The sequence below is a fragment of the Hippocampus comes genome, unplaced genomic scaffold, assembly GCF_001891065.2.
Source record: "Hippocampus comes isolate QL1 unplaced genomic scaffold, H_comes_QL1_v1.1 scaffold133, whole genome shotgun sequence".
NCBI lineage: Eukaryota > Metazoa > Chordata > Actinopteri > Syngnathiformes > Syngnathidae > Hippocampus > Hippocampus comes.
In genome coordinates, this window is record NW_017805150.1 from 211,485 (window position 1) to 225,252 (window position 13,768).

Sequence of the window (13,768 nt, forward strand, 5' to 3'; positions counted from 1 at the left end):
CCGACTCTCACACGACAGTCTTGATACCGCCAAAGAAATCGTTACGATGCCTACAGGTCCACCCATCACGGTACATGACAAGTATTTTAGCTAGCTGCAGATTTATAGTCTTCAAAATGATGATGCACAAAACAAAACACGCAGATGATACCAGCGAGGGCATAATCATGCCAGAGCATGCGTGCGTGAGATCAATTTTGACTGTTAAACATACAATTTGACAAGTTTAGTCACAATCTCACAGCTGTAAAGTGTGGAAATTTCCTAAGCCTGGGGGAATAACGGCAATGTCTGGCCGTGAGAAGCAAATGAATCATCAATCACGTCACACACGCTCAAAAAAACACACAAAGCACCGCGTCTGTCACGCTTCCTCGACTGTTCAGCAAACCCTCCCGATCACGGATTATCAATTAGCCAGGAGTCACACACGCACAACCAGCCGTTTCGGTCGCAATCCCTCTGAATCGGAATCAAGCGAGCAAGTGCGCCGAGTGTGAGCTCTGACATTTTGGAACATAAAGATGGCCATTGTAAGCACTGCTTGGTATTCCGTTTACTGTGGCGATGTGATGGACTGTCTCATTGTGAAATGAAATGTAACAAGGTCAGGAGTCCGCCCTGAGGAATGTTGGGAAAAATGGCCTCATGCTAGAACTGACTGGATTCTGTCGGATGGGGCGGGGTAGAATCATCAACTCAGTATGTTTAGATTATGTCAAGTTACTTCGGAAATCTTAAGCCACAGGCATTTTTAACACCCTCTAATCACTTTGTACCTTTTTTCTTTTCCTGACGCATTGTACGTTGTATCCCTCTGCTTGTGTTTTCTTGTGCTCGCAAGCTCCCCCCCGCGCTCGGTAAGACTCCGAATAAAGCATTTGTCATTTGTTCTCTCCGCAGGGGGCATGTCCCGACTTTGATTTGTCACGTCCCCGTGTTTGAGATAGAATGCTGAGATGTGATGGCGGCTGACGTCTCCTGAGTAGCATCGCCCCCATATCCGTTTTCTGACACATCGAAGTATACGGTGTCATCTACTCTACGCGACCATTGTCGGTCTTGCTACTGGCGGTCATTTCAACCTGCACTTTTTCAAAGCCAGATCTGACATTTTGACCTCAGACTAAAGTCTCTGGCTGAAAAACGTTCATTTCAGATCAACACAATGCCGTGTAGAATTGTGAATCCAGCGTTTTGTGTTTGCCGCACAGGGTTGTTTTCGTTGTAGACAAGCTGTGCGCTTGGTTTCTCCCATTCCATTTCTCAAAAGTGACAACCCTCTGTTAACCTTTCCTTGGAATGAAATATTTCCATCGCCATATTGGAAGTACCATATGCTAGTCACACTGAAGTTTTACCCGATGTAAGGAATGCTATGTTTCTGTCGTTTTAGAATCCTTCAACTAAATTAGACTGTCATGAGTTTCGACACCACAAGATGGCGACAAAGCACTTAAAACAGATTGCCATCAAGCACCAACGCAGTTCATCTAGCATGTACACAATCATGAACCCATGTCACATAAACAACCAAATTCATGAGTTAAACCAGTCAACACAAGTGAACCAGCTTGCTAGCTACTGCTTAGGCACGACAGGCAAATTGGAATGACAAAGGCCGCACGGGCTATAAGTAAGCTGCATCAGGGTGAGGGTTGCTAATTTTGGGACACGTTACCTTGCCAATTATAACGCATCCCGTACTGGACTGAACTGAACTTTGCTACCCTCAAATGTGTCCTAAAACCACCTCCACTGTAATAGCTAGCCACATGTTTGTTGTTGGAAGCGTGCATCCTGTGCTCGTCGTCATGTAAACCGAACGTGAACTTCAAACATATGGTTTCGGTTAGTCCAACAATACACCCTGCTGTTCCTTGATGAAATGCACCCAAAACGTGTCGAGCTTTCTTAATGTGATCTCACTCTAATTGGAACTTTGTGACTCTTGGGTAATAGAGTGTTCCTGACCATCCGTGGGTGAAGATTGGTTGAGGTTTGGAGTGGCAGTGGACTCTTTTATTTTGGAATACAAACCAACCAAGTGAAGTCAAGCCTGTTTTTGTGTTCACCACACGATGCCCATTACGAAGGCCGCCTTTAGCTCCAACCGGCTGAACTTTGTTTCTGTGTTCTGACTGGCCTCGTGTGCGCTAACAAGCAAGATAGCAGCAGCAGCTCTCGCTCCCAAAGTTCCCTCGGGCAGTGAGAATGCTGCGACTCATCGTGCGTTTCATGTGGCGCATCCATAGATGGCACTGTGAGTCTAACTTAGCCGGCTCTCTGCTTTTTTTTTTTTTTTTTTTTTTTTTGCCTCTTTCATTTCAAACTCACATGGCAATCGCCTCCCCGTCTCTCGTCACGTCCACAACCCCCACCGCAACCCCCCACAACCCCTCTGCGGGTGCTTGCAGCTCTAGTTCAAGGGATTTTGTTTTATCTGATTCCAAGGATGCTTCTTTGGAAAAGGAGGAAGTGGTATTAGTTGCGGTATTAGGAAATGGCTCTCATCAACCATCCTGCCTTATCTCTCTGCTACGTCTGGGTTCCATATACAGTACAGTCATTCCAGTGACAAGAACATTTTAATTCATTGACTTTCAAGAGTTATTTCTTTTTCCCGTTTAATTGTTGTTCATCTCTCGGGACAAGGCTGTTGAGCGAGCTGCTCAAAAGTTGCTCTTTTGATGGTGTGCTATTTAGTCTCGCGCCCCCCTTGCTGAGTTTCCTGCCAGTGTAAACACCTCATCGTCATTCCTCTTCGCAAATATTTGCCGCCACTCGGCAAAGTAGCTTAATCTTTGACGTAGCAGATGGATAGAATGTCGGATTTAAAAGAGTGCAATGGAACACAAAACATCCATCCGTTTTCCGTTCTACTTATCTTCACTCGGGTGGCGGGTGAGCTGGAGCCCATCTCAGCTGGCTTTGGGCGAGAGGGCGGGCACACCCTCAACTGGTCGCTAAGCCGAGCACGCGTCCTCATTGACGGTGACACATATGGACATGTCAGTTTTTAACTGGAGATACATGTCTTTGGAAAGTGAGAGGAAGCCAGAGTACCGGTTAGGCTAATATGCTAACTAATACTATTGATGAGCTTCACAGAAAGGTGTTTTGTTTGTGTTGAGTAATATAACTATTAAATATTCATTAAATGAAATAATTTATGTTACGCGGGTACATGATTGTGTACGTCCTACATGCATGGTGTTTCTGGTCCTCTCCAGTTCGAATGCTTTGCTGGCATTTTGAGGCATCTAAACACAATTACAATCATCTATTATTTGGAGTTAAAACGATTCGTGTTTTTTGTCATTCATCCAAACTCCACACAGCAAAGCCAGCGCCCGGATTCAAACCCTCAACCTCCGAACTGTGAGGTGAATGTGCTAAGCAGACACGAATGGTCACTTTTTTTTTTTTTTAATTGACCAAAGGGAAAAATAACGTAACATGAATAAATATTATTTTTAATGTGATGGGAGATGATGTAAACTCCAATCATAATGCTGTCTTGAGGTTTCATGGCCATAGCTAAACACCACACTCTATTTCGCCACAATTGCCTGAAGACAAAATCATTAACCAATTCCATCACAGTTAATTGATCAATTAGTCCAGAGATCCAGACTAACTATGCTTACAACGACAACAGTGGCCCCTCATTTAAAATTTATTGGCCTTATCTCAAATTTTAGAGGCTCGATACAACAATTTAGGAGCATTCTGGATGAAGCCCTGGATGACAATGTTAATGTGGAGCTCGCACTTGTGGCGGTCCGGGATTTTCTAATTCTGTCATGTTACTCGCCGAGAGAACAGAGCAGTCGTTTGACCTTAGCTGCTCGCTAATGACACGCATCAAAGCCCAGTACGACTGTGCCAGATTTACCCGCCCGTAACACCTGCACTTGAATCTCTTCAAATGAATCCTCACAGCAATAGGAGGGCATGCTTTTGTAGGGTAGCTCAAAGAAAAAAAAAAAAAAAGCGCGAGACTGTTTGTTGTTCCTCCCATCCCCAGCAGTGCATGTGTGTTTAATCTCTTCTCTCCAAAAAAAAAAAAAAAAAAAAGTTCGCCAAGAGCCTAATTGCTGTGGTTTCCTGTTGCCGGTTAAATTCCCAGAGCTGGCTAGCACTGTTACCGGGAGTTTCTAGCCACGCAGACAATTTCTGGATTTGTCAGACAGACCGAAGCTGCTATTGACACTGTGTGTGTGTGTGTGTGTGTGTGTGTGTGTGTGTGTGTGTGTGTGTGTGCGTGTGCGTGTGCGTGTGTGTGTGTGTGTGTGAGATAGTTTTTGTTAGCACCAGAGTATGGCCAAGACAGTCCCAACAGAGACACCACCACCTCTCATCCCATCTGGAACATGTTAATTCAGCAATAACCCTCTTCTCTCTCCCTCTCTCTCTCTCTGACGCCTCTCGTCTTGACTTTTCTTTTTCCTCTCCCTCCTGCCCTCTTGTTCACTCCCTCGCTCTCTCTCTCTCTCTGTCTCTCTCATTCTCTCTCTCTTTCTCTCCCTGTCTCTTTGGTTCACGGCTGCAGGTCCAGTCAGGAAGCCCAAGTATGTGGAGAGTCCTCGCGTACCTTCCGATGCCATTGTTTCAGCGCTAAGGAAAGCGGGCGACAACAAGGAGTCAACCCGCAATGGTGAGTTTTGCTTGTCTTTCATCTATCTTTTGGTTTCCATTCTACTTGGGGAATTGGAAAATGGTGCACTTACTCGGATCCTCATCGTATAATGACATATGCCCCCAAAGTGAAACTACGTGCTATTTTTTATTTTATTTTTTTAAGCTTTGTTGCTGCTGGGTCATGGGTCTCCATGAATGCAAGGTCTGTATCAGTTCCTACATGAGTGGTCCGTGTCTGAGCCCAATCCCATCATGCAACCCCTTAAACAAACACAAGGGCGCCGTGTTTATTTGAAAGCGCCTGTTTGTATTACAGAGGAGTCAATTTTCCAGTGTGCAGCGGGGATGCATTGTCTCACTCGAGCGCTGCGTTCTCTCATTAATGGCACGACTTCGGTAACTCATTTTGTTTCCACATTTTTGTGTGAGGTAAGCCTTTAGGGTTACGGCGGATGCGCCAAGGGTGAGCGCAGTTTGGGACCGTGATGCCGGTGCGCCTCTAAGCAACTGCAAAACAAATAAAGTCGTCCCTCGTTTCTAGTGTTGGTGGCGTCAGTTCATGAGTCCCTCATGAAAAAGTGACTATATTTATTTTTAGGATTTTTTTTTTATATACATACATGTATTGAAGCTTGATGCATGACACCAATACAATATATGCGTGTTATTTTGTCCACTTTGGGTTGCCAAGTTCTATACTGTAGTCCTGTGTTTGTGACTTTGAATGTGTGTGGCTTTAAAAGGCGGGCCTGGCCTGGTGAGTGACGTGGGTGTCTGTGACGTGCAGTTGTATAAGTTCTGCTTTGCAATATTTTATTTAATTTTTTTTTCAGTGTGAAATGATCCCAAACTGAACATTTATAGCAAAAATCCCACCACATAATGAAAAATCCACGTGGCGGAACAGAAACGACAGCATTCGCTCAGTAGCGACGTGGGAAGGGCTCTCGACTTTTTGCGCTGGTTGCACTCGTGCGTCCAACTTCTTTTCTTTGTGGCACCCAAGTTTTCCACTGCATCGCTTTCAACACGACAGTTTCACTCCTTTTTTAAACGAAATTGCTGCCCGTCTTTTCGTCGTCCTCTGCGTGCGTTTGAAGCCATGCTTTGTTGTGATTTTCGTCAAAGGAGGCTCACATGCCCCACTCCGGGTTGTTGCGACGATGCAGGCAGTGTTATCAGAAAGCACAAGGCAGCATAAGAAAGTGGTTGCGCATGACGCGTACTCACAGAAAGTAGCGACTGTTACATGGCAAAGCACAAGGGGGGTGTGTCTTGACATTCAGCTCAGTTCGCAGCATTGTTTAGGCTCGGAGTGGGCTATCAGCAGATAGCGCAGGCTGGATTAATGTTACCTCCTGACAGCTGCGTGGTGTTTTGCTGGCACCCTTCAGGGAGATAACTTTTGCGCAGCTCCAGATTTTCATGTCATGGAAATATGGAGATGTTTAATTGGAGTTTGGTAAGTCGTTGCGCAAAGTTTTGTCCCTTTTTTATTATTCACTTGGAGGTTTTTAAGCTTCACTTTGTCTGGGTGTATGAAGTTTGCACGCAGTGTATGTTTGAGATTTTCAAGCATCGATGTGGCGGGAATTCCATTGCTAATTGTTCAACCCTCGGGGCATTGCAATTTTGTGGTTCCGCTTTACTGACTTACTGCAAGTTACAGAACTGAAGAAAGGTCAGCTCGCTACCTGCGTCTTATTAAAGCAGCCACCTGCAGTTGTTAAATAAGCCCCCCCCCCTCACAAAAGTAGTTTACTGCTGGGAAATTACAGCAGCAAGGTAACTCATGCTACTCTCTATGCAAAATGTGGAACTATATAAAAGCTAATGATGTCGACCTGCAAGAGCACAGCTGTAATATGACAATCTGCACGCAGCGATAGGAGCATGCAATCACTTTTTTAAAATTTTTGGACAAAATTGTGCATTTTGACTTGTATTTGTCGATGTTTTTGACCACATCTAGTATTTTAAGTCAACTCATAACAGATCATAGTTATGTGAGGTTCACTCACATTTTGTCGAAATATATATTTCCGCACCGGTCTACTGATTGTCCTGATGTGTCGTAATATCATCCCAGCTGCACAATTTCCCAGTAAAGCCGTCAGTCAAGGTGACCTGAAATGAATGACGATGATGTCGTCTGTTTGTAGGGCTGTCCGACTCGTGTCAAGAAGAAATTATTAAAAGATCCAACGAGGAATGGCCAATATCTTTTGGACCTCCTGTCACTCAGAGGTCTAATTGTGTATCTCTCTTTATTCCCGACCACACTCACGTACAGCTTGCGTGTTGAGTTTAAATGCATTTGTTTTGTTGTGCTTCATCCCGGTCAAGTTTCCAGGGCCGAGAAAAGAAACGCGTGGAGTTATGTCTCGCCGCTGTTTCTTTCAAAGGGGATCGGGTTTCCAGAGGATGTGTGTCAATGTCCTTTTTAATTTTAGGCATGCGCCTTCCAAGTGCATTTGCGTTTGTTCGAATGTTCGTCCGCGTGTTTGGCCACACAGGTGGATTTGTAAGTGGCGGTTAAGTGAGCTCGTACGGTTTCAGCTGTGCTCTGACGGCGCTGTCTCCGTCAATCAACTCTGAGCGTAAGGTCCCGTCAATCAAGACGCTCTCCAAAAGACCGCCCCGCCCCCAAAGTATAGATGAGTACTCAAATATGAGTACTTGTTCGTGTAGCTATGAGCTCTTCCACTGTTGATTTTATCCGCTGCCGCATCTCTGTCCACATCAATACAAACACAGCATTATCATCATCATTTTTTTTTTTTTTTTTTTTAGAAACACGTCTTTGTGTTCAATCCCATGATGCCGGGCCACATGATGTGGAGTTCGTTATGGCAACTGTTGCTAAGCTTTTTAGTCTAACCCGCTTCTTAGAGAATGGCGAATGCTGGGAGTCAATGCGGCCATCGACAGCACATTCTCGCGGTTCTGATTTGGCCACCGAATATCAAGCCGGGTTCTGGCAACGTGCACGCGCTTATTTGACATTTCTTCACAGTGATGGATTTTCTTGTGATGTCTATTTGGGAGTGAACCTGTGTGGCAGCTGTGGAAACCATTTCTAAAAGACGGCACAGTTGTCAAGTCATCATTCATTGTTGCTTCTTAGAACTAATAATCAGCCTTAATGTCACATCGAGCATTCTGGAATGAATTATATGTATTTATAGCAGCGTAGATGAATGGGCTGTAATTTCTTTTGGGTTTTTTTGGGTAGTGATAATTCACTGTCTTGCCGTGGCCTTTTAGGTTAGTTGTTGATATTAATTCATGTCTGATAGCTTGGCTGCGTGTTTTCTCACTTGGTGAATGTTCATTAATCTTTGCTGTTCATTTTCGGGGACTCGGGAATTCAGCCCATTTGTTTTTTTTTTTGGGGGGGGGCGATTTTTGCCATTTAAAAAAAATCCATATTTGATGAACACATGAGCAGATGACTAAATAAGATAAAGACAATTCAGAAACAAATCAACCCATTTATTGTCTCCGTTATTATCAAGGCAAACAAATACTTAAGGACAAAGTATTGTAAAACCGTATTATGTTCTACCTGTAATTCTTTTTATTTTTATTTATTTATTTATTTATTTTTTTTAATTAATCAGATGATTATTTGCCAAATATCGGAATTGGCATCAGCCTCAAAAATTCAATACTAGTTGGGCCACAGTCCTGCCTGGCTGGAGCATCAGGTCTCAACATCTACTTCTGGTGTCACTGGCCACCATTTTTGCGGGCCAGTCTAGCCCAGTCTAGGCTCGTCAGACATTTTTTTTTTCCCTAACGTGCGAGTTTTGCAATAATGGTTTCAGGGGGCTCATCACCTGGTACTTTTAAAACTCAAACGAGGAGGCAGGATGCATGTTCTCATCGAGGCTTCATTAAAGCGGCCCCGCTCTTGCGCTTGTGAAGCTCCGGCTGCTAATGAGCGCCGGCTGGATTGCATTCTCAGCAGGGAGAAGGCCCGAGACAGCTCTTAGAAGCTTGTGTATTCCCGCTTGCCTCCCTTTTTATCCTCCATCCTTCTTCATTCTTCCGTCATTGCACTGCAAGACGGCTATTTCACACCTGCTCGTAAACCATTGCTTGTTTTTTTTTTTTCTCTCTACCACCTTCCTTATATTTACTAGAAAACTAAAGCCGTTCCTTGCACCCTTGTTTGGGTTGTCCCCCCGCCCCCCTCAGGAATGCCAACATCTATACGGCTGAATTAGATTATATATATGTCGTTTGACCAGTCCAGACAATCATCTTCCAGGCTGTATTCTGTTGCGGAAGCGCCATAAATGTGAGAGATGGCCTCCATATCCACTAAATTCACGTTTGATTCAACTTTTATTGCCAAATCTCTACCTTTCATTGTGGCAAGGCAGAACAGGAGAGCTCGAAATGTGCTGAATGCGCCCAAACGTGGTCATGCGGGCACTCGCACGGGGGTCAGTTAATAACCGGGACTCATCAAGACGAGAGGAGTTAATTAGAGCCTTTCGAGGCAATCATACAAGGCTGATGTTTCATTAAACTTGGGGAACGGTTGAGCATGAATCCATTTTCTGGAAGGTAGCGCCATCCCAGCCCGAGTGTGCTCCTTTATGGGTTGGGCATAAAGCTCGTGTCGTCATTCTGCTGAACAGAATCCATCAGGAGACGCGAAGACTTCCTCTCTGTCCTTGTTGAGAGCGCGGCATCGCTTTCATTACTGCTGCTGATGGTCACTTTTATTGCACTCGTATATTCATCGGATAGATTTGCAAGGCCTCGGCCCTCGACACTTTTGTTTCTCGAGCAATGGTAGCGCGAATGGTTATGCTCCAGCGGTTGGCCCTACAGCACACTGGTGTCAAACTCAAGGCCTGGGGGCCCGGATCCATCATATTATTCTACAGGAACAGTACTCGTACTTAAATGCAATTTAATTTTTGCTTACTTATCCGCCTGGAGCCGAGACCATTCACACGTTTCAAAATGCGCAGTTTTTACTCTCACTTTAGTCTTTCAAATTTCAAGAACCATCTATTTTAACAAGCTGACAAGTTAATGAACATAAACAGTTTGGTAATTCAAGGAAAGCTCTTCTTTTCAAGGGCGTTTTCGTGACAGCGTCGCACGTGTAAATCTCGGGCTGAATGGCTTTTTAATTGATGGAATTTTCTTCGACTACTCTGCCACTGGACAGGCTCGCATTTAATCAGATTCACTGCCGGCGGCATCTTCAAGAGGAAGAAGGCGCCGAAGGAGGGTGGAAGAAGGAGGAGCAAATGAAGTGGAGAAAGCGGGGAGAGTTGATGATGGAGAGCAGCGTAATAAGCTTGTGTACTTTGGACGTCTGCCTTCGTCGCTCCCCTCCCATCTGTTCTTCTGTCTGATTTGTCTTTCATATTCCGTATTTGAGCAGCAGATACTGTGCCATGGACGTACATGATGACTTATTTGCATTGGCGTCCTGCCTGAATCTTACAAGCGACAGTAAGGAATATATACATACCCGCACTGCAGCCAGCCCAAGATCTACAAAAAAAAACCCATCTGTTTATTGACATCATTATTTGCAGACATTTTTGTGCTGAACTAAACAGTAACTATCGTGATAATGTCAGCAGTAACACAGAGTGATTCCTTCAAAGATAAAAGCTGATAAGAATAATCAGGAATAGTTGTGGAATTCTAAAAACACTAAAAGCTGTCTTGTGTTTTTCTAAGCTGATTTTGTAGTTAGTTGACACACACGGAGTTAACATCTGTTTTCCTACTTATCAACCAGTCTCTTTTTTTAATTTCTTCTTCATCTCTTATCCATGTCTTCCTTCCACATAGTGCCCCCTAGTGTTCGGACTTAGACACCACGTAACTGGTATGCTTTGTGGCAAGCCTGCGAACAAAAAAACATGTTAAAATGTCAGTCATGACGAGTTTTTGAAAGTCAGAGCCACTTTGCATGTTTCTTGAAAATGAATATTCATTTATGAGAACATACTGATCATGTTCATGATTTCCCATAATAGTTAGGACACTAAAAGCCATTTCTGATTCAAATGCGCTCCAACCAGTGTTATCAATAGGCAACGCGATGGATAATTTTTTGCCGTGTTTCTATCGCTGAGTTCTTAAATTGAATATTTTACTTTTACTCATGATTGGTCTCAAAAAAGAGTCACTGCTACATTAGCTTCAAGCCTTAGCTGCATGCTATTTCGCTGCCGACTGGTTAATCGTTGCGCAAAATGAAAAGCTGCAGTGTCTGTTTAAATGTTTGATGTGACATTTATGTTTGATTCAATGTTGGATTTGCAAGAGCGTGAAAATAAATGAGATGCAATCCAACATAGATGACTGCATTCGTCATGAAAGTTAAAGAGACGGGTTTTGTTTTTCGCATATCAGTATTTAGACTAGCTCACTCTGCCTCACAGTTCTGGTGTCAGACTTGTAGCGGTGGTAGGCTGCGCTGGAGACAAACCCGATTTTGGAAATGCATTTGGTGGACCATCATGGTGGTTTTGAAACTCTTATTATAGGGTCAAATAGTTTGAAGTAGCAAGGGCGGACGAAAACACACGCGCAAAGTCAATTTGCTGTGTTGCAGCAAATTGACGTCACACTCATTGAGATTCAGAGGTTCAATGTGTGAGCGCCGTAAACACGCAGAAAGCCTTGGAAAGCAAACCCACGCCGTTAACCGTCACACGCACAGACTTCGGTGCTCGCACTCCCTCTCAGGGTGTGCAACAGCTGGATGGTGCAGAGCACAGCATTTGGCACCGGCACTCTGGGAAGCGTGGCAGGTAGAGTGCCCCGGTGGGAGTGGTACTAACATTGAGTCTCTCGCTCTCTCTCTCTCTTTCTCTCTCTCTCTCGTCCTCTAGAGCGGCAAGTGGAGAAACAGCCAAGTTCCTCCTCCTCCCCCGCCACCCAGGAGCTGATGACAAGGCTGGGCTTCTTACTGGGAGAAGGCATCCCCGGTTCGGCGCGCATACCTATGGATGACAAGAATGAAAAGAAGGTATTCGATTTGTCTCCCAACTCCTCCCCGCTAGTTCGAGCCGCGGCGGCGTCCATCGCTGCAGCACAGGGATAGATAGAATGACGGGCGGAGAGCGAGTGAGAAAGAGGGTGACAGAGGAGCCGAGAGGACTTGTGGCAGTGGTTTCAGAGGATTTTGTCATTTTCTTGCCGCTTCATTCCTTTTAAACCTCGCTCTATGTTGTCTTTGGATGGGAATGTAAGTGCCTCCTCTTGACTTTTCTCCGCTCTGGCAAACAAATGTTTGAGCTTGCTGCATTGAGCTTTATTTCAGTACCAGCTTTTTAGTGTTCCGTGTGTGTCAGTAACTTGAGTGCTGTCCCGGGGGCTCTTGAGTATGCAACAACAGTGTCTGAGCCCGCGTCCAGAAATAGTTTACGCTGGTGGTCATGAGCTTCAGTTTGTTTGGCTTTGCTAATAAAGAGTCGCGTGAGAAGCAAAGGCCGGCACGATATTCTCTCTTTGGTGTCTTCATCAACAGTACAGACAATGTTTGAAGCAGGAAAGAGCTTGACACAAGTCGTGTATCGACTTTACGCATGTTGACACTAGATCTGGGTGGCCGAGGGTATGTTTTTGGGCAAAAACTGTGGGTTCTCAGATTCTCCGCGGTGAACTATAAAAACTCCAAGCAAACCAACGAGAGCAGCATTGTGTCAGAAACTTTTGAACAGGTCAAGTGGAGAGCTGACTTGGATTTCATTTGTTACGGCATCCCCAAAAGGTTTCCATCATAATGTACTTCCCAAAAACGGAGTCGTGACATCAATGAATTGAATAGAAAGGATCCATATATACATGGAGACAGTCACTCCTCAGTAAGCTGCATTAATATCTGTCATTCTTCACAGAGGATAAAGAATACATGCCTGTGATTACTGTTTTATTGCCTTCTACATGTTCGGTGACATTATTTGTGTACTAATTTCTGTTGCTTACAGCAGTATAATGTGACACAAGGGCTATGGTGTTTTGCATTGTTTGAGGTTGAGTCACATCCACCCTTTAAAATGCTACTTGTTGGAACTTGTTTGATCGGTCAACAGGTAATTTGAAATATCAAAGTTTAACCCTTTCAATGCACCAGTAATGATAACCTGTAACCTGATAACATGATAAGCTGTCCACTGTTTTGACTGCTGCCCCTAAAAGGGTTAAATGTTTGATGTACAGCAATAGCTGTGGAAAGATAATACAGTAGTAATAGTTTGTGACATGTCATTTGAAGTTGTAGTCTTGTACCTACTACACACTTTTTTTAAATCCACCAAATAATGAATTACTTTTCCAACCCCATAATGCTACAGCGGCGTCAATAAAAGTAAATATACGTTGTCTTTTGAATGAATACCTCGGCCTACTGCGCTACTGTATTTTAATCTTAGTCACGATGGTGGTATTTGGAGAGCTTCGGATTTTTTCAGACGGCGCTTCGTCTGAGAGGCGTGAGAAACCGTCGAGCTAAGATACTGAAGATACCCAGAAATTCTTTATGCTAAGGTTGAGCGATCCATGTCGTGGAGTGCCATTTTCAACAGGACGAACCCCGTTGAAAATGGACGGATGGATGCGGAATGTCGCACAGTTCAAAAATGTGTTTGTGGCGAGGAGGACGCTCTTCCCAAGCGTGCAGTGTTTTGTGTCGATTGAGAATACTTGTCAAAGGCGACGGCTGGACTGGATAACCCGCACAGATTCAGATTGTTATGGTTGTCATGCAGCTGCTGTATGGCTGTCACACACGCACAGTGGTCCGGGCAACGTGCCATTTGGACTACAAAGCAGATATTTTTCAAAACACACCAAGTTCTCTCCGGCTGCATTTTGCTTCACCCAGGCGCGCAAGTGTGTCATCCTTTTGTCGAGCGTTTGTGTGCTCTCGCATGATCTCAATCAGTAATGAACTTCATTATTCACCGTTATTATCATTCACCACTCATCATGTCTTCAATTTAGCTTCCAAATTGGGTTTTGACTGACAGCGCTTATTAGCGGAGGTTTAGCAGCTGTGGAATGATTCACCAAAACGGTGATTGGTTTTTATATTTTTGTATCCCACCAGAGGAACTTGCCGGGTAGGGTGGGG

The 13,768-nt window shown here is 44.4% G+C and overlaps 1 protein-coding gene across 6 annotated transcripts in view; it reads left to right on the plus strand.

Annotated features, from left to right (window-relative positions):
• The window catches only part of LOC109514790 (protein TANC1), a 77,629-nt gene that overhangs the window by 29,884 nt on the left and 33,977 nt on the right, over window positions 1–13,768 (plus strand). For 5 of the 6 annotated variants that reach the window (XR_002168053.1, XM_019868166.1, XM_019868162.1 and 2 more), the window contains 2 exons: window positions 4,556–4,660; window positions 11,526–11,662. Coding sequence is in view for 5 of the 6 variants with exons in the window: in XM_019868166.1 (XP_019723725.1) it covers window positions 4,556–4,660; window positions 11,526–11,662 (242 nt within the window). In the remaining variant the exon portion in view is untranslated. Of the gene's footprint in view, window positions 1–4,555; window positions 4,661–11,525; window positions 11,663–11,694; window positions 11,882–13,768 lie in introns of those variants that run through there. The other variant, XM_019868165.1, reaches the window with a different exon arrangement.